We start from the raw sequence: 27,172 nt of genomic DNA on the forward strand, positions 1-27,172 counted from the left end.
CGTGCAGTTAGGAGCGCGCAGTTGTGAGCTTGCATCCGGGAGATAGTGGGTTCGATCCCCACTGTTGGCAGCCCTAAAGATGGTTTTCCGTGGGAGGTGGAGTCAAATGCTGGAGCTGTACCTTAATTAAGGCCATTCCTAGGCCTTTCCTATCCCATCGTCGCCGTAAGACCTATCTGTGTCGGTGCGACCTTAATCCAGTGCCAAATTATATTAGTTTGTTAATTTTCAGTTCTATTTGGTCATTAAATTAAATTATGTTTCTTTTTCCCTTGTCACAAGCCTGAAACTGAATCATTTTTATTCATTTTTACCTTTTTTCCACTTTCCTTTACTGTCTGGAGTGATCTCTTAAGAATTACTGTTAGGGGCACAAGGGGCTACAGTTTAATTAGAATTTATTTTCTGGACATTTAAGGTATGAATCAACCAGGTTATTCTGTAATGAAAATAAGAATTATTGTTTTATTCCACTACTTTATGAAGCCTTTCGCACAGTCCAGTCGTATTACGCGAATGAACAGTGTCTCCTAGGCTAATTGCGGCGTGTGCCCTGAGTCCAATATTGCCTTCTCGATTTATTGTATGTGCACTTAACCAGAATAGAGAACGCTAATCTTGTGCCATGAATACACAACTCTGAAAAGCGTTCCTAGTTCGTGTTCTAAAAGACGCTTTATTCTCTGCAAAGTTTGTTTCACAAGCTTTAAACTTTCCTTATAAACACACGTCTTCTTCCATTATCTCGTACTTTGATTGTCCTTGATCGTCACTGATGTCACACTATTTCATCTAAAAACAACAGTTGCCACCAGGATTGTCCAGGTCAATGCAAGGAAGGCAGTGATAATTTCTCAGCAATAAATCATGCATATCTGCCCTGGAGTAGTTGCCTTTTCTCTGGATCCAGTTGTATAAAGTTGTTGACACGTCTTCAGGAAGTTCCATGTCCTGTGCAGAAAACAGAAGAATGTAAAATTAATACGGAATCTTTCACTCAGTGGCAAATTATTATTATCATGATGAAGATAATGACAATGGTAATGACTAGGGCCAGGATGTTTATGCAGTAATAGGTTAGAATGCAAACTTACTGAAGCGGTTCCGCCCATTAGAACCCCTAATGTTTATGCAAACCTCATAACATTACCGTCTTGCAGGTAGACTCTACTTGTTACTCGCTTCAGTAAGTTTGCATTCTAAGCTATTACTGCATAAACATCCGGGCCCTAGTAATGACCATAATGTGTGTTGTTGCTATAACATAAAATCGATGATGTTATTAGCACTTGATTTTCTGTTAAGATGGAACACATACTTTTCAGAGTCGACTGAATAGTATGAATAAGTTCTCCAGTCTATCGAACATAATGTAAACTTATAAGGTTACTGATATAAAATTAAAAGCTATTGATTAATCTATAGACTCTATAAGCAAACTCCATGACACTGTAGCCTTGATAGTCCTTGCGATATCAAGTGACCACTGACTGGTCAGCCTGAAGGTCTGTAAATTACGGTAAAGCGTGGTCGGCGCTATGAATCCTCTTGACGTTGCAGACCAGGGGCTGCTACCTCACGACCAGAAAGATCCTGACTTGCTCTCATTTATGCTGAGTGGACCTCGAACTTTTATTGCAATTTGCTTTACGTCGCACCGACACAGATATGTCATATGGAGACGATGGTATAGGGAAGGGCTAAGAGTGGGAAAGAAGCGGCCGTGGCCTTAATTAAGGTAGAGACAAAGCATTTACCTGGTGTGAAAAATGAGAAACAACGGAATATTATCTTCAGAGCTGCCGACAGTGGGGTTCAACCCCGCTATCTCCTGATTGCAAGCTCACAGCTCACAGCTAACGTCTTGGCCAACCCGCTCGGTCTTTTTCGAGCAAAGGATACCTCCTTGAATACGTAAGGAGTAGGCTACCATCTCAGGGCACAGGAGCTGATGCGTAGAGCTGGGAGAGAGACAGATGGTCACTTTCATGAGACATTAGCAGCAGGAAGTGAAACAACGGACACGGAAAGCAGGCAACCCTGGGAAAGCACATACTCCTGCCAAGAAGAAGAGCCCTCAGACAACAGGAACCTTTGCAACCTAGGCAGCTCCCATAAAGACAAGAGACGTATCACCATACACATCGCTATCTTCCATCAGCACCAGCGCAACGCAACCAGACAATCAGTAGGCGCTGTCCGTCAGTCAGTGTATGGACTCCGACCTTAAGGCCACCACACACAGAAAGCTAGGCTAAGCTAAGCTAAGCCATGCGGTGTTGTGAAAAATATCGCTCCCAATGCATTTAAGTACGATGACACACGCAGGCCGCTATGCTAAGCTAAGCTAAGCTAAGTTAGACAGATCGCTAGGCAGGCGATTTTCTTGGCTGTAGCAGGCTTGGCGGATGCGCTTTTCATTTCTGAGCGGTTGGTCTGGCGGGCTGTCGTGTGTGTTTGGTCGTGTCATATGAGTCTCTTCTGGTAGTAATCCGATATTTTAATACAATGGATAACAGGCCAAAAGAAGAACGACTAACTGAGGAAGTGAAAAGATATCCCGGCCTTCATGATAAGTCATCAATTTGCTACAGAGACTTGATAAGGGAGAAAAACTGTTGGCAGAAAATAAGTTCAGTACTTCAAATTGATTCTAAGTAGGCTACCATTTATAAATTAGCTATATAATCACAATTTTGACAGTTCTAATTGTTTGAGAAGAATACTTTTTTCACATGGCTTTACGCACATTATTTACAATTTAGCAGATGCAGTTGAAGCGCCTGTTCTGCAACTGTATGCCATATTCTTAAATATATCAACAGTTACTAAGAACGTGAAAGGTGAAATGATAGTATATATTGTTAAAAACTTCTGAAAAAGACTGAGAGACTGTTTTAGGGTGGCACTGATGAGACAAAAAGAGAGTAAAATTGGACAAGAAGGGAAAAACTGGAGGAGTGGAGATTCCACAAACAAATGGAATTCCTTCTGCCGTATGTTTCTACAAGAAAGGTGAGCTGTCATTTTAACGCATATATATTAGTAGCCTATGACTAATATTTAAAATAATTTTAAAATATTAAAAGTTGATCAAATTATAAGTGAAGTTTGAGTATATTATAATTTAAAACACATGTCATTCATTCGAGGTTATAAGAAAATAAGAACGTCTCGATTTGTTATGTTTTGCAGCTAAGAAATTATAAACATTTCAATAATAAAATGAACAACATGAATAATTGCCTGTGAGGCACAAGGACGTGGACCGTTCAATATGCTCATTCTCCATAAACAGATCTCCGCGTGTCATTTCTTAATATACGTTTGGATGTGTATTAATAGCTTAATTTTCCTTAAAGCACACATTCAAACATTGACAAGAGGGAAACATATCGACGTTAAGAGATAACTGAAGTAGCCACCCAGATGACAGTGAGAGTCCGGAATGTGATGACCTACATTCCCTATCACATATATCAGATTCATTATCTGTTCCGTCCGCCCCCACACCTACACAATCTCAGCCAGTCGAACCCCTTAGAAAAAAAATCATGCCACCGAGCAGTAGTGCAGAGAGAGCACTTCATTATTTACAACAGGGAGACAATAAAAGTGCTGCCTAGCATAGTTTAGCTTAGCTTTTTATTCGTGTCATAGCACACCACAGCTTGACATTGCTTAGCGTAGCATAGTGTAGCGTAGCTTAGCTTAGCTTTCTGTGTGTGGTCGCCTTTACCATGGCATAAATCTAACGTCGAGCTTTTACGTTAGGCCATCCAGACGTAGTGCAGCTAGCCCGGGAACACGGCCGCATTGCTGACTGCCTATCTTCAGGCGTCCTTTTTAGAAACTCTTTTGCTTTGATAGCTGAAACCGTCAGGAAATAAATAATTCTTAATGGAAAAGACAATGCAATTTCACTTTTTTCTGCATATACTTCGATATCGCAGAATATTCCAAAGCCCATGGGTAGACCACCTAACCAATGAGATGGTAGGTAGTCCGTCAGGACAGAGAATCATGTAAAGCTTTAACCTTCGGCCACATTATTTTAAGAAATGACAAATAAGGACTGATTCAACTGAACATAGAAGGCAAGATGTAAGGAAAACGTGGATATGAGTGGAGAATATTTCGGTGAACATGGAGCTTCCAAGTGTAGTTTGGCATCCACGGTACAGTAACTCAGACAAGGGAAACACGATGTAGGAAAATTTTCTCCATGATTGTCATCAACATTCCGAGAGGAGACTATACAATAATAATAATAATAATAATAATAATAATAATAATAATAATAATAATAATAATAATAATAATAATAATAATAATAATAATAATAATAATAATTGTTACACCTTTACGGCCTCTCCCTAGTGGAAGGTAACACATTAAACACCTGAGGGCATTGAAGTCTCACGGAGATCGACTGATCTTTCTGAAAAGAACTCTATTTTCAATTTTATTAACAGATATCGCTACTTCTGGTTTGGAGTGGCACCTAGGAGCTCGGATTGAACTCTCTTTATTGGAGTATTGTAAATGTTAGGGGATTGTTCTCAATAGCGTAATTCATCTGTTTCTAAGTTGACACTTCTGTGAGTTGAAATTAAATTAACCTTTTATCGCCTTGCTTGTCCTTATAAAAATTAATAAGAGCGATCCTGGACCTTATGTATCTGTCTCTATCAGTACGGCGATCATTGGGGCTCTCCTCGCATAAGGCTACAGGTGAGCTGGGGCAACATCTAAGGTAGGTGATTAAATAAAATCTTATCATGTGAAATTACTTGTGTGTGGCGATGGTGAGGTATCATTGTTCCCCTCTGGCATGTAACAGTTAGGATCGAACTCCCCTTACTCTGTTTTAATGTAAAGTTTTCTTCATTTAACTTAGTTTGTAAATGTAGGTTTTTATGGTTTTTTTCTACGAGTGTAACCACCCGAGCGGGTGTCATGTAAAGACTGACGTACGAATGTGAACCCTCGTTTCCCTTGTTCAGTTCGTGTTATTGCGATTAAGCGTTTCCAAATTTAATGTTATTGCTTCTTGCTTTTCGGATATACTCCTTTTTTACTTAATCACAATGCAATATGGCTTATACTCTGTGTCACTGGGCCTTCTGCCCCATTACGATTCATTGTAGACATGTGACAGGATTGCTTGAGTGGGTTCAGGATCCCGTTATATTTTGTTTTCGGCCTTTTGTTTTGAATCTTACATTTAGGTGATTCTTGACAGTGTAGTATGAGCTACTGTTCCTGTTTTCTCTGAATCAGTCTGATCCAAAAGTTGCGTTGTTGCTTTCTTCTTAAATTAGGGCAGCGAGTATCAGATGGTGTAAATGCTGATATGCTTTCAGGATTCTGAGTTTCACTTCCTTGAGATGTTTATCTTGCAATTTCCACGTACGCTGTCATTAATTTTATTGCGGTACTATACGGGGCCTACTGAATACAGGCAGGGTCGCACCTCACACTTAGCAATTGATACACACACAACATTCCTCGGTCATGAAGACCAAGACCTGTTTGCTGTTTTGATTTCCGGCAATCCCACTGTGTACCGTTAATACTCGAATTCCATTAGTCAGTTCAGTCAAAGACTTGGCAACTCTTAGACCAATTATAATATGTTCCAATTGAGTTTCAAGACCTTTGAAGATTTATCAAGATTTCTCGAATAATAAAAGCGATTTGACAAATAAAATAGTGAAGAATTGAACATTCTTGTAAAGTCTTGTGAAGTCTTGGATTTGATAAAAATTTGATCGTGTACAATAGGCTCATAAATGCAGTATGGTAATGATGGTGATGATGGTGGTTATTATTAATGATGATGATGCCTGTTGTTTAAAAGGGCCAAACATCTAAGGTCATCGGCCCATGGTTATTATTATTAGTATTAGTAGTATTAAGAAGTTAAGTAGGCGTACGTGTCAAGAACGGCAAACAATGCTCCATGATTCCTAAACACAAGGTACAGCAACATCAGTAAAGTTAATAAATTCAGTTACTATGGGAACATAACACAGGTAAACGGCCTAGATAAAGGAGTAAAAAAATCAGAGGTCAGAAAATGGAATTTGCTTATCAGTCAACGAAAGACAAAATACAAATTTAAAACACTATCATAGAAGCAGAATTCATTTATGCAACAGAATGTTTATTCAGTAACAAAATGGCAGAAATGGAAAGCAAGTGGTAAGGGAGACACCTGAACCAAGAAAAGTTGGGAATACTTGGGTGAAAAGAAGTAATAAAGAAATATATAGCAAACTGAAAAATTGTCATATGCTCTCAAGAAAGGGAGAATTTCTTTTTATGATCCCTTGACGCTTATGAACCCAGGAAGACTGACAAAAAGTTAACCATTATAACAAAAACAAAACAAAACCGAAATAAGTTGGTTTATCCAAGTGAAAAAAGGATTTAGCAGACATTAGGATTACGAAAGCAGACATGTTATGCAGAATTATTCTTCACAATAGGGCTAGAAAGTTCGGGAGTTTTCATGCAAATGACAGAAAGCGTGCAACTTTCCAAACGTATGAATAAAAGAGAAGAACACAGAAATGATTAAAAGTTCTAGAGATACCGAAAATCAAGAAAATATATTTTACGTGGTTCACAGTCGGTCGAAATCCAGTAATAATAATAATAATAATAATAATAATAATAATAATAATAATAATACCGAGCTCGATAGCTGCAGTCGCTTAAGTGCGGCCAGTATCCAGTATTCAGGAGATAGCAGGTTCGAACCCCACTGTCGCCAGCCCTGAAAATGTACCTTAATTAAGGCCACGGCCGCTTCCTTCCCACTCCTAGCCCTTCCCTGTCCTATCGTCGCCATAAGACCTATCTGTGTCGGCGCGACGTAAAGCAACAAGCAAAAAAAGAAAATAATAATAACAGTAATGCTATTTGTTGAACACATCTTTAGTTACCACTGATTTCATGAAGCACATACGAATTTCAATTTGCCCTGGAGATGTTTCTATGATGCGGTCTGGTCTGTGCCGCATTTACGCTGTCGTGAATGTCACCCCAGTGTGCTCGGTTTCGGAACCGAAACTCGGATCACCGGTACCGAACATAGATGCAACTGCACTACACAGCCATTTCAGAAATTTGAGATTGAATATGTGGTATGAAATCTTCAATTAATAATAGATTAAAAATAACTTACATCATATTTTTGTATGAGGTCGTTTGGAATGTTCGCCTGGTTAACAACTCTTTCAGGCCTGATTCCCAGATGAGATTGCTTCTTGGAATGTGGATCCAGCACGATCGCCAGGTTGTAAGCCAAGAAGTGACGCTTCTCTAAAACAGAGTGAAGAGGAAGAGTTAATGTTCGCATCGGTTGTTGTGACTGAGATCAGCTTCTTTGTAAGACTGTGAGAGCAATCAACGATCTTTGGTGGGGAACCAGCCACCAAATTACACTGAACAAAACATAAGTTAGTAAGACATCTTATAATTATGTGTATTGTTCGATGTTATTAATCATTAGGGCCCGGATGTTTATGCAGTAATAGGTTAGAATGCAAACTTACTGAAGCGAGTAACAAGCAGACGGTAAGACGGTAAGGTAAGGGGTTCCGCCCTAATGTTTATGCAAACCTCATAACATTACCGTCTTGAAGGTAGACTCTGCTTGTTACTCGCTTCAGTAAGTTTGCATTCAAACCTATTACTGCATAAACATCCAGACCCTATTAATCATTCATTCATTCATTCATTCATTCATTCATTCATTCATTCATATCGTTTTTGTCTTTGTGGACAGCGTTCGAACGCGAATATCTCATGATGACACAATTTTCACTTCTTGCCCTTCTTCCTCATCTCTTACCAAAATCTCTTCATCATTTGGCTGTGCTCCTGTTTCCTTTGTTCTGTCCACAACGTTCTTCTTCTCATTTACTATAAATTTTGTATTCCTAATTTTGTTTCGGAATTCTTTTCTGTCCCCTATCATTTGCTTGTTGATCCCCACCTGCCTTACGTCTTCCTCTGTTTCATGATACCGTTTTTTTTTTTTTTTGCTTGAACTGTTTACTACATCAAGGATTTTCTTTGTAAGTCTGTTGTTGTCTATTCTCTGTATGTGACCATAGAAAGTTAGTCTGCGTTTCCTGATTATGTCTGTGAGTCTGTCAGTGTGCTGGTACAGCTGTTCGGTAGGTCGTTTCATCCATATGCTATCTCTGTGTATTGGTCCAAATATTCTCCTGAGAATGATTATTATTATTATTATTATTATTATTATTATTATTATTATTATTATTGTTACGGAGTATTGTGGATGTGCAGAGGTGAAAGAAGGTGCTGGGGTGAACAGGTCTCAAAATACGAAATTAAAGTTAATTTAACAAGGTTATATTTTCTTTGCAAAATCAAGAAATAACAAGAGTGGCAGGTACAGAGTAGCAAAGCAACCAATCGAGAATGTACAATTACAGTGTTACAGGATTTGGGCTCCGAGAGCCAGACACACAATTCTTGAGCTATAAGCCCAACCTTACGATATACAAGATTCAACAAAGGGGCAGAAGACCACAATCATGCCCAGGAGCTCTTGCTCCCAATTACACAGTAAAGCCTCCTCGAGGCACGCAGAAACAAATTTTAAGAAAGAGCGACCCGCTCTTAAGTTCAAGCCTATCAAAGGCCACACCAAACTCCACTTTCAAGTTGACCTCCAAACACAAAGAACACAGGGGTAAAAATACCCAACCTACTGAGGCCTATTCAGTAAAGAAACAGGACCATTACGTGGCCTCCAAAATACCAACTTGAGAGGAGGCGAAACTGCACTCCTAATATACTTTACTAAAACCTACTTGGCACTAGGCCGCTAATGCAAGGGCTAATCCCATATTAAAGAGGTGACTTATATAAGAAAACGATTTACATTACATTAGAAGGGAAGAAACGGTTGTGAAAATAAGTTCACCTCAAAGCAATATGAGTGGGAGCTCGAGAGGGTTAAGCACTCTCTATCCCAATTTGTAGTTTAAAAAGATAGAATTGATACCAAGTGTCTTTACATTTTAGAGGAAAGTTACATGATCAAAGGCTTCGGACCTGCCCCGAGAGTTAAACTGCAGAGCTAGCAAGAAAAGAAGTTATTAAAAGGCCATTACCTGGTGGTTGAACTGCTGCCCGAAGAAAGAGGCGCTTCCCGCCCCCTGCTACATAATTTACACAATGATAGATGTTACTGAAGTGGCGCGGAGACCCGAAAATCAGCAGTTTATATACCCTCGTGGAAATTTCGAGGCGTTTCAGGAGTGAGAACACCCGCCCACAAGCCTTTTATTGGATAATGGCAAAAACTACGACACTAGACGAAGAAGAAACACCTTATTGGTGGTTTCTCTTCTGAGAAACTTGAGAATTAACACTGTAGATAAAGTTCAGGCTTCCTCCAGTAGAGGAGTTTCAACTGGCGCAAAGTTTGAATTAGAGGAGCGGAGGTGTACCACCTGGTACAATTATTATTATTATTTGGTGCCCATGACATTAAGGCGTCAAGGCCTGATACGGTGGTTAGCTGCTCCGTGTGCTGTTGTTGAAAAGAGACTTTCACCGTCAGAATATTGACCGTCAGTGTAGGAGAGGTGGTCGACGTATTGCATTTCCTCAAAAAGTAAAACTTCCTATTTTCATCACCGCAACATTGCACATACCTTAACCGCAAACTATTACAAATCACTAACGCAAATGTAAAATGCACAACGGCTTACCTTTAAAAGTGGCAGTGTAGCACACTCCTTTCCCCGTTAAAACACTTATCATGAGGAATAGGCTGGAACCAATGTGGAATTCTTTTTACGTACTCCAATAACGGTAATTCACCACGTTCATATTTGTCCCACAATTCAATAGCAGGACAATGATTTTCACGGGCGCGTCTATTTTTTTATAATGCACTGTGTTAAAGCACAAATAAGTTTCACTTTGCAATTACTTTAATGTTTCTGCAAACTCGTGCATAGAAGGAAGGGGTTTCTAAAATTGTTATTTTAAATGTCGATGAATCGACTTCGTACTATCTGCAGTCCTGATTTCATCTGTCGGTAAACTGGTAGAATTTTGCATCTTCACTTACAAAGTTGTGAAGTACATAGCCTAGAATTTTTTTAACTGATTGTGATTGGGAGCGATATTATGCAATTCTACGACCGCAACCCCGACTGTGCTAGGAGGTAGAAATATTAAACCAAACATGTGTTTCAGAAACATTCCGACTTCTGATTGAGGATTGGTATAGTTACAACGAAGTCAAAGTTCGACTATTTTTCGATACTTTGCATGACCTAAATGTTAACGCTTGGAAACACTTTAACGCTATTGGAAATTTTTCTTTTGCGATAATGAAACCGTATCTTTTGCAGAATTTCTTTTAGGTTTTCGATCCTTTTGCTACCCAACCGAGGTGGTGGTATGCAATTTCTAATCGCTATATTGCGTGCCTAAAGCCTGATTTCAATTCCATTCCTCTCCGAAGTATTCATATCGTATGAAGACATAAATTGGGGACAAGACATAACGGCCTCAGTTCCTGGAAGCGACATGGAATCCAGTAGTCAATCACACCCTGCACCCTGCTGAGTTAACTAGTTCTAAGTGATCCTTGTGTTTTTTGGAGAGGCTGCCAAACCACTTTCTTCCTCACTATCTGTAGTATTTATCCCTCCTTCGTGTAGAGTGCAGTGGCCGATTTGGCAACTCTGGCTGTAGTAAAGGTAGTAAATCCTGTAAGTCGCTAATAGACATCGAGCTGCCGCTGGAATGTAGTGGTGTGAGGCGAGGTGGTCATGATTTATTTCCAACTATACCTTAAATTTTACATGTAAAATTTATGGGCGGTAGATGGAGAAAACTCTACTGAATATTTACATATATGAAGATAATTTTAAATTTAAATATTTACACTCCAAACATTGTACTCTTAGAATAACAATTATCTTATTACCCAGCCATTCCTACTCTCACTCATACCCCTGTGTACACACTCATTCACAATCACTCCCACACGCACACGCATACAGATTCGCCCATACTCTACTGTGCTTGCATCCAACTTTCTTGCAATTCTTATTCATACAAGTTATATACATCATATATCGGTTTCTATTTTGCTAGTTGCTTTACGTCGCACCAACACAGATAGGTCTTATGGCGACGATGGGACAGGGAAGGGCTAGGAGTGGGAAGGAAGCGGCCGTGGCCTTAATTAAGGTACAGCCCCAGCATTTGCCTGGTGTGAAAATGGGAAACCACGGAAAACCATTTTCAGGGCTGCCGACAGTGGGATTCGAACCTACTATCTCCCGAATACTGGATACTGGCCGCACTTAAGCGACTGCAGCTATCGAGCTCGGTTATCGGTTTCTATTTACATACAGTATACATGTTCTTATCTGTGCGGGGGAAGTGAGGAAGAGGAATCAGTTTTACCCCAGATGGTATAAGATTCCAGATACGAGCAGACCTTGCGTAAAATCCATTTAAATATGACGGAAGGGCAGGAATAACTTCTTGGCCTCTTTTAACAGAGCGGTATTTAAGCTGCAGGCGGTGGAAAGGGGAGAGGTGTGAGTTGTTTGTCAGGGATTTCTTAAGGAAGACTACGTCTATTTGTTTACATAACGATCTTACTGGTGGCAATGACCTGGCTGTGTTTAAAGGGATGTGTTTGTTTATTAAACGTTCTGCTCCTCGCTGGACACCCTCTAGTTTCTTCATATTTTTCGTTCTCGTTGGGTGCCAGGAAGCAAGACCATATAGTAGTATGGGCCGCACCAGGGAAATACAAGCCGTTCGTAGGGCTTTATTGTTCCTCCTGAGAGATATCTACGGACAAAACCTAGCGCTCTGTATGACTTACACCTCACTTCCTCTACGTGCTTATTCCACTTTGATTGTTCGTAATATGAATACCGAGCAGTTTGTTGGGGTTAGAGGTCGGTAGTTGGATTCCACATAGAGTTTGTTAGTTCTTGAGTGGCTGTCTAGCTCTGCGTATTTACCCTTCTTTAATATTTATACACATTTTGTTTACCTCACACCACGGAGCTATACTATCCAGATCCGACTGGAACTGTACAATATCATCATTGTTCTTCATAGCTCTGTAAATGACTGTGTCATCGGCATACTGCGCCATGGTGGAATTTACACAGTCAAGTAAGTCGAGAGCATAAATCATGTACAGGAGGGGCCCTGTCACACTGAACTTCCGCAGAAGTAATTGTGGTTAGATCTGATTTGGCGCCTCCGCACACAACACATTGCTTTCGACCTACCAAAAATATGATGCTATTGGTGGTGATGCCAGGATTGCGGAGAGAAAATAGATTTTCATTTATCTTCCCTTAAATTTCCCAGGCAAAAGGAAATCTCTTTTCCATTTGCGAAAATCAAATGATCGTAAGCAGGGACGAAGCGTCAGGGGAGGCAGGGTAGACAGCGTATACCCTTAATATTTTGTGAAAAAATATTGTCTAGTTAATTCAATTACTTTATAGATACATACAACATTAATTATTTCCACATTTGTGACATTATTGTATTCCCCGCTTTACTTATTTTCGTCTCACTTCGGCAATGCCAAGGCTCGCGTCAGTTACACGAAGCACGTAGCGAAAGTAGACGCTGTCCATGCTGTGTATTTTCCCTTTGATTTTCAAAGCTTTCAGATAGAGCAACACTAACGCTATCTGTAGGCACTGACTGTGGAACTATGACATTCCTATAGCGAGATGTCTCCGCCCAGTAGACAGACTTACCAGCGTCTCTTCTTGCTCTCATTGGCTAGTATTTGGATCTCTCTTATAAAGGTGCTCTTATTGGCTACCATATCAGACATGCTTTTAATGTAATTAATTTGAATTTACTTTATTATAAGACACGTCTGAAAATAAATTAATAATATTCAAATACGAAATGTAGTATACTTACACCTAATAAATGAATGACAGCATCAAAACCCTTCAAGTACATACATTTTCTTGCCCGCTAATATTAGTTGTGGTATTATAACCCCATTCTTAATAAGGTACTCCAGAGTACACATACGGAAAAAAAATTGCTTAACTTGATGCTGCATATTCCGTTAAAGTCAGTTTCTAGTGAACGCGCTATGAGTGCCTTCAAACGAATTAAAACGCAGTTAAGGAATTGGATGACCAACCAGAGACTGTCTAACTTGGGAACTCTAGCTATAGAGAAGGAATTTCTGTGGAATTTTAGCAAGACCCCGACTTCAAGACGAGAGTAACAGATATATTTTCTGAAATAAAGGACAGGCGGATTAAACTCATTTACAAGAATATTGTTTAAGGTGACTTGTACGAACAACTGTTTATTTCTTATTTTTTTTATTGAATCTACATAACAATGAAATAAGTTATATTGCTATTTTTATTCTAAACGTATGTTGTTATTTGACAACTCCCACTGCCTATTTCGTCTATATTTGAAAAATAAAGCAAGTGCACGTAGGGTTATAGATTGTTATAGGGTTTGTCTGATTTTCAGAGTCATTAATATAATATTGAATACACATCTGTATGCATCGAAAACAAAATTCCATATAATAATATGATTAAAACAATTTAAATAAAAGAAATCACTGTCTACCTCTTTACTTAGTTCACGCTTCGCCACTGATCATAAGTATGTCTCCCGGTCATCGCCATTCATTAACGACTCCTAATTTCAGATGGGAACCAGCCATAAGACATAGCCTGCTCGGTTTGCTCGGTAATATTTTCTGACCTTCCATCAATACCTTACATCACTCCCTCCACGTTTGCTATGGTTACAGTTCCCTCAACACATTTTGTCACTTCACATTACGCAATTTTCGGATGTAAGTCAAAATCGAGGGAACGAACGTGGTTTATCGGAAGTGATCGCATTAGTCGAAACGATGGAACGTACATGGTTGGGGAACGAAATAATTATATGTGGTATGCTACAAAAGGTACAGCCGCTAGAGTGACGTACGTGAAGTATTTCTTGTGTACTGTTAGAAATGGTCAATTACTTAGCGTATTGCATTCAGTGCCGGGGATGTCGGAGGAGATTTTCGGTTTGACTGGCGCAGGACTTCCTGTTGGTGGATAATATGTCTTCCAGGTTGTTCCATTCTTCGGCTAACAGCTTTAAGTAGCAATAGGTGTTCTCGCCTTCAACGTTGTCTATAAATTACACTCTGGGCCTCCTTTGCACCTTCTTCATTCCATTTTCTCTTCAAACGGGGGAAGGGTGGATGTACCTGTCAAAACGACAAAACAAGTGGTAAAAGAAGCTATTTCTTCCCTCGTTTAAGGTTTCAACCAAGCTGCGTGTCTCATTTGCTCTTTTGAGAATGTTTTAGTGTCAGTCCAAGGTATTTGTAAGAGTCAACGCCAACACCACATCTCAAAGGCCTTGAGTTTCAGCACTTACACTGTTCGCAGGGTCCATGTTCCTGACTCATAGCTTACAACAAACACTCTATCACTGTTATATTCTACTGTAAAATATTATAAAGTGTAGACTGCTGTAATCTGAAATAGCCCTCGCTGTTCATTGTCTAAATGTGACAAGAAAATTTCGTAAGTGTGGTCTTTCCTAATCGTAAGTGAAAATACTACAAAACTGATCGTAAAAGAAAGATGAATAATATAAATCTCTCAAGACTAATTTCTAATTGTCGTTTCTTCAACCCTGATGATCGTTATCTCAGGTCACGTCTGTCCGCGTTTCATTCCTTCGGGATCTTCTCACAAACAGTCTGTTTGTGTCAGGGATATTCTGGTTGTATGTTTTACGCAGTCTGTCCACCGTGCAGGAGATTGTTCCCTAGTGAGCTTCCTATTCCCAGGAAGATTTCATAAGACTAGGGGACCCGTGCGAGAAATCTCGCATGTTCATAAAATATGTGGTGGAGTAGCCCACGGTAAACTACACAAAACAGTAAAATAATAGAGTTAATGTAATCTTTGATTTTTTTAACATTTATGGTATCCACTTGAACGGAAGCAAATGAAAATGCATTATTATACTGACGAATGTTCCGGAAGTACTTTTTGGTTTTACTATCATTATTTTCTTAAATAATAATCACAGCATATTATAATGACATAAAACATGCGTCCCAGCGGCCAAAATATGATGTGGACAGCAATGATGGTGCGTATTTTTCTACAGACACAGTATTTGCAAATCGCACACTTCGTACAATTTTTAACTCATTTATAAAGAAATTAACGAAATTTATGAAATGAGAGTGCAATTTGTCACTGCTAATGTCTATTCTTTTTTTGAATGCTCATTTGTCACAATCGGTTACTTGTGAGCGCCACAAAAGGGACCTATACTAATGAAATAGTATATACTAGGGGACCCGTGCGAGAAATGTTCATATGTTCATAAAGTAAATGGTGGAGTAGCCCCCTGGTGAACTACTGGTGAACTAAGCAATACACAAGTCAGTACATTATTAGACATTCTTACATACCACTTAATGTAATCTTTGATTTTTTAACATTTATGGTATCCACTTGAACGGAAGCAAGTGCATTATTGTACTGACGAATGTTCCGGAAATAATTTTTGGTTTTACTATCGTTCTTTTCTTAACTGATAATTATAGAGTATTATAATGACGTAAAATAGGCGTCCCAGCGTCCAAAATGTGAAGTGAACAGCAATGATGGCGCGTATTTTCCTACAGCAGCAGTATTTGCAAATCGCACACTTCGTACAATTATTTAAACTCATTTTTAAGAGAAATTAACGACACTTATGAAATGAGAGTGCAATTCATCACTGCCATTGTCTATTCTCTTTCTTTTGAATTCTCATTTTCCACGATCGGTTAATTGTGAGCGCCACAAACGGGATCTATACTATTGATATAATATATATAATTTCTCGTTTCTGTAAATGATATGACCAAAGAAATGGAGCAATATTAGGGATTTCAAGGTCGAGAGGGTGTTTTATTTCCACCTCACTCCAAGACTCGCTTTTCTCTTGTTCATGTTTACATTGTCCATCTCATTTCTATGGTCACCTTCATTACTTTCCTGATCAATATGAGCTGATAAAAACGCGGGTTTGCACGTAATAAAAACAAAACAATCGCGTCAACAATAACCACCATGACCATTTAGTTCGTTACAATGATGATTGAATAATACTTCAATGTCAGCGATATCAATGTTGCTGGACTTGACAATAAACACGGTGTCAAAATTCCCTTTGGGAAAATCAAGTGATCATAAATATGTCTTCAATAAATGAGACTCTACTGATAACGACTGATTTACAAGGGATAGTGAAATGAAAACCGAACACCTGCTACAACGTGACCACGGAATGGTTTTATTCAAAAGTAATTATCAAAAGCGTTAATATATATATTTCAATGGGAGACGAGACGATCAATTCCAGTTTAGTAGAAAGAGGTAGGTCGCTGACGGATCCACAGCAGTACCCACTCTTACACATCCTTGTTCGAATGAAACCGAAGTCCAGGAATGTCTTTCTTCAGATCGCCAAAAATGTGAAAATCAAGAGGTGAAATATCCGGGCTGTATGGAGGATGTTGAGGTGTTTCCCAACCAAATCGCTGAAGCGTAGCCTTCGCCAGATTGGAAGTATGGGGGCGAGCATTATCATGCAACAGGATGACTCCGTCCGACAGCACTCTAAGGCATTTTGAATTTATGACGCTTCGCAGTTTCTGCAAAGTATCTACATAGCGCTGCGTCACCAGAAAACGAACCAAACTTCTCTGCTCTTCTTTGCTTGCCTCCATTTCTACAGCTGGACCAACACACTGACCAGTACGCGCACCAACAGAGTCATAACCCAACAACTGCGTGCACCAGTGAGTTGCCACTGTGCAGTTCTCCTATCACAACAATGGGAGTAAAGAGACGTTGCCACATTTAGCACGTAATGTGTGTTATGGCGGGTGTTCGGTTTTTATTTGACTTCCCCTTATATTTCCATCTAGAAATCGTTTCCGAGAGACATGTGTACGGAATTTGGAGTCGATAAGTGTAGGATTGTTTGTGTCCAACCTTGTCCCGTTGCTGTACAGGGTAGGATTTGAAGTGAGATGGAACTTTGTAGTGAGTTCTTACGACCGAATGCCTTTCTTGACGTCAACCGCATCAGAGGAGTTAATGAGATGTAGTGAACGACGTGATGTATGATAGTAGGAAGGGAGATAATGAAACCCTATGCCGGCTCATAGCCTACTCCTTTTTAATAGCACCAAGAGGTCTGGTCAAGGCTTTACGGCGCCATCTGACGGACGAATCACTCTGAACAGCGTAGTATGTCCTCACTCCATATGAGCACTGTGGAGAGGATTGGAATTGAATCCAGGCTTTTGGGACGGAGTCTATTGATTACAAATTGAATGCCACTACCTCTCCTACCCTGCCGGACAACATTCTGTTGGTGAATTCCTTTCGACCTACGGGACACCTTAACGATCATGGCCACAAGGCGGACTTTCGATAAGTGTAGGATTCAATGCATCGGAAGGGGAAACTGACTCACGGCCTCTGAAATTAACACGAAAGAAATAATCATTTCTCTACAATACGGCAATGATGATATGAGGCCTCTTTGATAAAAGAGCCTTCTATGTGTCTATCAGTCATGGCCGTCCATCAATACCTCGCATCAAAGCCTACAAAGTCACATCGACCATCTGTACATTAACGTCCATCTCTAAGTCATGGTCATCCATCAGTACTTCACATCACAGCCTGCACTGTTGCAAGGTAACATCGCATCGCATATTTTGTAGAACTAATTTCGTGACGCACATTTTCAGGTGAGCTCAAGCCATAAGATATTCATGTTTAAATGTAAATTCACAAATATCTGTCTTAACATAGCCCATACGATAACCGTATAAGTTGTAAATTATCGGATGTTGTCGTTCCTATAACTTTTAATATGTACAGTTTTTACAATGTGTGCACCGCGCTTTATTCTAGCTCAAACTACCTCGTTGCTTTCAACCTCTTTGCTAGGGATGTCTATATTCCATTAAACTAGCCCGTTGAACGCACAGTTGTCCATGGCGTGTTTTGAGTGATTGAAAGTGTACCAGAGAGAAACATCGGTTAACTGTATTGCCCGTTGAACGCACAGTTGTCCATGGCGTGTTTTGAGTGATTGAAAGTGTACCAGAGAGAAACATCGGTTAACTGTATTGGTACACGCGCTGGCTAAAATGCCACAAAAAATGAAGAATTAACAAACATGGTGTATGTTTACGGCTTCTGCACGGTAGTGCTCCTGCTACTGTCGAGGAATACAGTCGGCGCTTTCCGACACATCGAATTCCTGATCATAGAGTGTTTACTAGCGTTTTCAGCACATTGCGTGAAACTGGTATTGTTCCAAGTTCCCATTCTTCTTTTCAACGTATAGTTCAACAACCTGTACACCAAGAACAACACATTGTTGAAATGGTGCAGAGTAGCCCTAGTACAAGCACACGGTGATTTTCTGCAAGTATCAATGTCCCACGAACACGCGTATAGCGAAGATTACCTGTGAAATGCTTGTACCCATTTCAAAACGTCAAAGAGGATGGGAGGGTAAGACATACTTGGGCGCCACTAGTCCAAAAACAAATGTACATTAAATATGTTCTCTCTCGGAAGCCATTCGGAACAGGGCATATGCATTTTTTTTGTTCAAATGATCATTTCTGGCATGTCCCTGTATATTGACCTTTCCTCGCTGTATATACGGATTATTATTGAAACAAAATATGTTTTTTGTTTGAGCTATGTGAAGTAGTATAGAAATAGAAATTGCGAAATAATATATATCGTTTTTTAAATTAAATTTTTATCTACATAAAAGTATATTGTTTTAATTACTTGACGAGAAAATAGTCAAAATTGCACAGTATCGCTTCAACTTACCTTCCTTTGGTAGAGAGTTGTATAATTCTGCCGCAGTGTCAGCTGAATCTGCGATCGTCCAGACAGCAGTCGTCACTATTGTCAACACTAAGACTTTCCCCAGCATTCTTCAACCAGGAAACACGGGAACAAAGGTTTTAAACAAACTGAAAAACAGATGCCATACGTGTCACTCAAAGGTCGGGCCCATAAAGAAATTTCTCTCTATAGAGTCCCTGCCACAAAATATCCAATAGGCTAATATTCGATTTCGTATAAAAAACTACGAAAATACTTAGACACGAGAAAACTATTAAGTTACTTCCTAAAAAATAATTTGTCGTAATTACTTCACGTTTTCAGTTACTAAGTTGTATATATATTTCATACGTGAGTCAGATATTTTCTGTTTAGAGATCAAGTTAATATTTTTAAAATTAAAAGAAATATGTAAAAATTGTTGTTGAAAATGTCAAAATTCATAATTTGAAATCAAAATTCCAAATGACATAAAAACAAATTTTTCAGAATTATAAATCAAAAATGAAATCAACTATGAAAAATGTAAAAATTATGAACATATTTTTCAATGGTGTTCGTAATTCCTAAATTTATCAGGAAGAGGTCAAATTGTGAAATACAAATGCTTTAAACTTCTTCTAGCCACTATTATTTAGGCTGCTTTAAATTGATACCTTACAAATATTGCTAAACAAACAAATGTATGACTTAACCTTTAAGACCAACGAAACAAAAATTATTGTCTTGATTTTTCTCACAGATTTGTTGTTAAAACCGATATAGGCAAATATTTCATTCCCAGCATAAAGCCTGTGTGCAATACATATATTGCCTGTTTAACAATAACATTGTGCTCAGGAAGAATGTTTCATTGACCGTAATTGAAGACGTATTTCTTTATTTGAGTGCTTGATGAGTGTCAACAGAATAATAACTGTAAAGAACTCGCTAGCTATGCATTGACAGCATTGTTCGGGCCTTGTAACTGTTCCCCATTGTCGGTTATTCTGAACGTGGTTTAATTTGGTTCCCTATTTTCACAGTGGACAAATAGTGAGGCATTGAGATTATGGTCACTTCGTTCCCTGTATTACACCATTGCTACAATAAAAGTTGTCTGAGTGGCTGCGACGTAAAGGCAATAGGGGAAATAAAACAGTTTTAAAACTCATCTTCTAGTCTGGCTGTAGGAATTTTGTAGTGATGTTGAGTTTTCTAATTAAAGCGCTTCTTAAATTCAACTCCTGGATTTCGCTTGAGATGTGGTTGATGATCCCTGATGTAATAAAGTTATATATTTCATCTAGTTTTCTCGTGAGGTAAGAACAGAGAAGTGTATTTTCAGTGATTGAAGCAGTTGCTAAACCTATCTACTAGGCTACTCGTAAGGTACGAACTGTGAGAATACATTCATCGTTGAACACATGTTGGAATATCCTCGGACATCAATATAAAACCTGCCAATTTATGCTCCTGTATCTCAAAAATGACTTCACCTATAACTTTTATATTAGACTAGCTGATCTACCCGTGCTTCGCTACGGAAATCCAGGTTTCGTCGTGTACACGTTGTGAGAAAGATTGTATTAAATTTCATAGCTCTTAACGTTACCACAGAAACTCGACTGGGAAGTCACCAAACGTCTTTTCTCATATGAAGACTGGGTTAGGGAATTTGCATTGTAATGGTAGCTCTGCTTGCCTACCATAAGTCACAATCAGGTTGGGGAGTTTTCATTATAATGGCAGACACTAACTCTCCAACTGCAGTTTTACATCCTCAGAAAAGACTGCCTTAGTGATTTTCTTCACTGCTAATTTGGAATAAAATGAATGTAGAATTTAATAAAAGTGAAGAGGAAGAAGCATTTTTATAAGAAACGTCTCTTTTCAGGGTTGAAATTTGAGTTATTTAGTGAATTGTGGTGCCATAATTTGGAGTAGCCCCAAATTGTAATTCTAGACCAGTTCATACTACTACTACTACTACTACTACTACTACTACTACTAAGTGAGACTCTGCCTTAAATGTGCACACTGCTCATTCAAAACAGCGCATTAGAGTAGGAATCGAATAGCTGAAATACTATGATGAACCAGTGTGTTACGTACGAGTATTATCAGAAAGTGTATGAAGCCAGTGTGTGAAGTGTATGACATGCCAAAGAAAAAAAATTCTATTTCCCCAGCTATTTCCCGCCAATATTGTCAGACTGTTATACTCGGTACGCAGCACTAATCCCATCTATCGGAACTGAGTCGCAGCATAAGAGACAAAGAACATCACAACAAACAAAGAACAATAACAAATATTATTGTTGATCAATACTATGCGCTTTCGATATTGCAGGCCTTCACATTTAGTTTTCTTCCGACTTTGAAATACCACTCTTATCATAGTCGGTACGGTAAAACTGAATAAAACATATTGCATTCTCTATAACTTTTGTTATGTAGTACTTTTCGATAGGACCAATAACATAGGTATTTAAAAACTAAATTTTAGGCAACTTCCCCTAAACTACAATTTCATCCAGGTTGAATAAAATTGTTTATAGCTTAGACTGTGGTTTCTTATTCCCGACTCTATATAGCGATTTTCATTAAATTCTGTTAACCAATTATCTCGTGGCTCGGCTTTGATATGGACTTAGCAACAAAAATACAAATTCATTAATATCTGTGTTATCATAGCCGGTATGGTAGCTATGTATAAAACATAAATGATCAGAAATTAGTTTCTATATAACTTTAGTTATGTATTATTAATCGATAGGACCACTAATAATATAAATATTTGGGAATTAAAATATAAGCCTTCCCCTAAACTACCATTTCACTCAGCGTGAATGAAATGATTTATAGCCTAAATTGTAGTGGCTCATTCTCAGGACTTACATACCGATTTTCACTACATTCCCTTTAGCTATCTTCTCGTGATGCGTGTACAAACAGACAGACAGAAATTACGGAAAAGTAAAAAGTGCATATCTGTGTTACTGTGGACATGACCGATACATAAATATTATTATTTTCAAATTCTGAGCAGTGTACAGGCAAAACTCTTATTTTATATATATAGACGAGCTGTTTTGGTATCTCTTGTGAGCTCTCTGTCCTAGAAACAAATGCATTTTCCATGCTGCTGTTATCATTCAGCCAAATATTATGTCAAAACTTCACTCGCTAGGAATGGCAACAACTATCTGGGCTTAAGGGATGCATGATTCCTCAACACACTGTGGTGTTTCTAGCAAGGAACTTCTTTCTGTTAATTCGAGTCATAAACCTTATGTGGGTAAACACTGTACAGAATGTATTCGGGAGATGAGTTCATGGATATGCTATTACTCTACATAGAAGCGTGACGTAAGCATGGTGAACACGACACTTATACGAAGAACGATTTCAAGGAGGAAGACTACCGAGTAGTATTTTGCTTGGACGAGTCGCTAGTAGTAAGGTTTATTAAAAATAATCCTTCCTCTGGTGAGGGAGATAGTAAAGGTCCGGAATACATAACTTACAGTATGCAATTACATAATAATTAAATAATACCTTTTCTTGAAAATTCATCGTAAGGAGATTGCGATCTCAAGTGGAAATTCAACTGCATAATTTGCAGAGAATCTCTTATGATCCGTAATAAGATATTATCTATGTCGTAAAACGGAATTTTCAAGGACAGTGGGTGTGTTCTTCTGCAGGGTACCTCTGGATCCAAATGGGAGGGTTTGACAAAGCACTGACAAAGAGGAATATTATATTTGGCTAATAGATGTGAGAGACTTAGCGTAAAAATTGCTTGCTTTTCCAGATTGACACCCTGAGCTTGTTGCAGGTCCCTTTCGAAGCGAATGGTAAGATCTAACACCAACGCTTTGATGTTCACTCTTCTTCTTGAGTCGTCGGTGGAGTCGCAGTGAACTTCTTCGTGCACCTCCCATCTACTTTGCCTCAGGCCTTGAGCAATTTATGCCTTTTCTCTATGGTGACGATTGTTACGCGGTAATTCGGTGCTCCTGTAGAATCCCAGCACATGTCCAAGCGTTTCGGTCTCGTTCAAATCGTTTTGCCGGCGACAGGTTGAGCTGAAATTTCTGCCGGGAACCGATCTTACTGCGGTAAGGTTGCACGACATTTTTATAGATTAACGAAAATCTGGAAGAACAGAGGAATTACTAATAATACAGAGATCCATCTCGTTGTAGCCTTGTATTCTCTCTTTTCTCATATGACTGTGACATCTGTGCCGTAAAAGCTTTATACAGGAAATATATCGATGGTTTACTTTTCCAGTGTGCCCTGAGGAAAATAGGAAATCATTGGGAATGGCGATGCTACAGCAGGGAATATACAAGCAGACACAAAGCTAGTGTGGACACGATACTCAGAAGTGAGTAAGTCGGTTAATGATGATTAATGACGGACTGCACAAGTCATTTTCATCGGAAGACAGAGGATAATGTTTACGTTCTCAAATAAACGGCAAGTTGTATAAATCCGAAGAAACGGGGGCGGTTGATTCACATGGTATACTAAGTGGTAGTAAAATGCTTTATGAGAATCTTGTGCACGGAACATTTCTCAGGGAAAGGTTTCATTATTTATGGTTTCAAATCAGTAAACTTTATAGAGTGAAAGTATACGTACATGGTGGTATATTGTGACATTTGGTACTGCTTCTTTTAATACTGCACATGTGCCTAAAATTACTACCGTAATCTGCCTCTTTGAAAATTATGTCACCTTTTCTCGATTTAACTAATGGACTAGTGACTGTGGTTTAGTAATAATTAACAAATCTGTTAATAGCGGATCCTTTGGACATAATAAGCATTCCAAAGGTCAAGAAAATCAAGTGAAAAGGAGAACATCTACTTCAAAATAATTAAAGTTTGAGTAGGTACTCCAGTCTAGTTAGGTTTAGTGAAGTATATTTTGAAAAACTGCTTTTTAAACGTAGATCTTTACACGTAAAGCGGAGACGCCGTGGCGTTACGCGCTACGGCTATACAACTAAACTTTACATTCGGGAGACGCATGGGATCGAATTCCACCCTCAGTTGTTCTGAGAATCGTTTTCTGCAGTTTCCCATTTTCACTTCAAGACAAATGCCGGGTCAGTTCGTATTCATAAGCCACAGCCGATTCCTTCCACCTCATTGCCTAATTTCATTCACCATGACGCATTTCTCCTTCATTAGCTTCTAAACTGTGCTCAGCGTCAGGAAGGGCATCTGGCCATGTAAACATGTCACAAAAATTCATCTCACGTCATCCCCGATCCTCTATCATTAGGCAGGACTATGGGGTCGGCATGGATACACTTTAGATACTTTTTTGTTTTGAGAACCTATTTCAAAAAAGCTATGCTTGAAATAAAGTCTTTAATAGGTTAGTTATACTACAATCAGGAGCCACACTCCCTCTTCTGTGGAAAATGATGTACTATGTTCAGTATTCAGAAGAATTTTGAGAGACAGTTTAATATGTAACACACTGAAGGTGGCTATAATGTTCATTTATTTATTGATTTATTCGGTACACATGTCTCTATCCGTTTAATTAAAGGCAGTCGTTGTATGTTGGCACCTAGAGTTCGGTATGTCATCAATTGTTTGGTATCTACTTCTCGTAAAAGTATTGTCATATTTTAATTTCACTAAGATTAAATTAAAAGTTAGGTAGTTCAGGATGAAAAGTTTTGATATAATGCTCAAGAAATTTAAATAAAATTACTGGATTGCTGAGAGATGCAATTAGATAGCTTGCCAGGGCAATGCATGTCGGAGGGAAGTTTGAATATTCCCCATAAGTGTATTTTTCCTCTTCTTCGTCTTCCTCTGTTCTTCTCTTGTTGTTCCCTAACCCTCTTGTATTTTTAAGTTTCATATTTTTCATAACCTAGGAATATTTTTTCCAGAATTTTTCATTGGATTTTATTGAAACTGGACACACGCTTTCTTTATTTAGAACGCCAGTGTAAATTTCACTAGAACATCTCTTTGATTCATCTATTACGTTGGTAAATGAAGTGGTAATTTTTAGGCAAAAATTGAACAATAAATTGTACTGTTTGTTAAAAATCTTTGAATTAAAATATAAAGAAACGTTCTAGCAAGTAAACGTCATGAGTCATGTATTTAAATTTCCTAGGTGATACATCTCTGTGTTTTCGAGAAGACGTACTTGAGTGGTGTGATAAGTAAAGAGACTACAAATTAGCTGGAAGCTTACAGTGTCAATAAAGAATGTGCTTAACCTATTGTAAATGTGTGTGTTTGGAAAATTTTGTAGGTCTATCTCAAATGTTGGGAGAGCTCTGATAATTTAAAAATCCCTTTCTAATATTTTTAATAAGGCAGAATAATAAGATCCTGTCTGGCTGAATTGCTCCCGTACTTACTTGACGTCGAGCTGAATACAACCATGCACACTATCACAGATTACGTAAACTCCAAAGCTACCTACTGGCCTCCGATGCTGTGACAGTCCACTTCCCGGTCTCAGAAGAAAACATGCTTGGTTGCAGAAATATAATATTTTTGAAGTTATTCTGACTTCTGTATTCAAGAATACATCTCCAGCGCTGTGCCTGGGAGACTCAAATCCAGACAACCAACAAAGAGACGTGTCATTGAGCTCTGACTTTTACTTGTAATTTTTCTTACGTCGTATCGACTCAAGAAAATTTATGGCAACGATGTGACCGTGTGGTGTGAAACTTGCAAATCACGGATAACGATGTATAGGGCTGCCGACATTGGGGTCGAACCCAATACCTCCTGAATAGAAGCTAACAGCTACATTGTGGAGTTGCATAGCCAACTCGCTTGGTACTGAACTGTTTCATGGTGACTTCAGTATTAATCAGAGATGGCAATTATGGCTTCAACTTGCTTCACCGGTAGTACCCACTGATATGAACACCCATAGTTTAATAGTAAAGTTCGAATTACCAAGCCATGTATGGAAGATCGCCATCAGTAGAGACCAGATTTTTAAACAGTAATAAAACACTTCATCAGGACCGCAAAACGCTCCTGCTTAAAGAGTTGCATAAACATTACGCAGTAATGGCTTAGATTTCAACAATTAGAACACTTCATCGGGTCCGCACAATGCCCCTACTTAAAGAGTTGCATAAAAATTAGGGGCACAGCCCTTTAAAACCCCTACTACTTTTGCAGCTCTTCCTGCTAAACTTACATGCGAGCTAGACGATGCCTTTGAAATCTAACCTTTTATTTCGTGAAAATCCGCTCCATAGCATACGTACGAATCCTGAAAAACCCAGGAGTTCTTTATTTAAACGAAATCAGACCACCGATGCGTTTTGCAGTTGCCAAGATCACGTCACAACACAAACACATTGCTCAACGGTCGTGCAGCATGGCATGTTCCCAATATAATATACGTATCAAAGATTCCATAACGGAGAGAAAAATACTTGCAAATGCTTTTCAGTCTGAAGTAACTCACTCTGAAGGTCAGCATAGAGTGTCGGCGTCTGTATTACGATAATCACGATTAGGTCATAATTAAAGTAAAATATATTAGTGTATGCATTCTTCAAAGTGCGTTATGTGAGAAGCGATTGAAAGGATCGATAATCTACATTACTTGTTTCTCCTGCTGCTTCAAGTACGTATATACGTAACAAAGGCTATAAGATGTGTAACAATTTATTAAATCATAACTAAATCGTCTAATAAAGTGGTTGCGTTCACTAATTGTCTAAATTCATTATCAGACTCACCTTCTAGTCTCCTTGAGCAGTTCGAGTAAGGAAGTAGTTTTCACTGGCCTCGTTGACTAATAAACGTCGTGATTTATACGGTTATCAAGAACAGTCAAGCTGTCCTCGAAATGATGGATTTGTTCTCGCATCTTAAAAAAAACTAAAATCTACCATTTCTTCGGTAATAACAGTGATTATGTGGTAATGGATTCAGTGTCTAAATTGATTGATGACCTACAGCTATTAGGCAATTCCTATTCATAGAACAAACCTTTATTAGTGAATGAATTCATTGCAATTACAAATAATCTGTGACACATATTCATGATTAAAACTCGATCAAAATAGGGTTTTGAATATATGAGAATAACTAAGATTATAAAAAAGGTATTTAAATGACTTCATCTATAATATTGCTCGATGAATGAAATGCCTGCTCAAGATGTCTTTA

General features: G+C 38.7%; 1 protein-coding gene across 1 annotated transcript; it reads right to left on the bottom strand.

Annotated features, from left to right (window-relative positions):
* Positions 1-656: 656 nt before the first annotated feature.
* Positions 657-26,774, bottom strand: LOC136874635 (uncharacterized). The gene is made up of 4 exons (XM_067148260.2): positions 26,740-26,774; positions 18,978-19,084; positions 7,196-7,332; positions 657-951 (listed from the first exon to the last, which is right to left on the bottom strand). The coding sequence occupies exons 2-4, from the start codon at positions 19,081-19,083 to the stop codon at positions 793-795; spliced, it is 402 nt and encodes a 133-aa protein (XP_067004361.2). The 5' UTR covers position 19,084; positions 26,740-26,774; the 3' UTR covers positions 657-792.
* Between the last annotated feature and the right edge of the window lie 398 nt (positions 26,775-27,172).

The sequence above is a fragment of the Anabrus simplex genome, chromosome 5, assembly GCF_040414725.1.
Source record: "Anabrus simplex isolate iqAnaSimp1 chromosome 5, ASM4041472v1, whole genome shotgun sequence".
Lineage (NCBI taxonomy): Eukaryota > Metazoa > Arthropoda > Insecta > Orthoptera > Tettigoniidae > Anabrus > Anabrus simplex.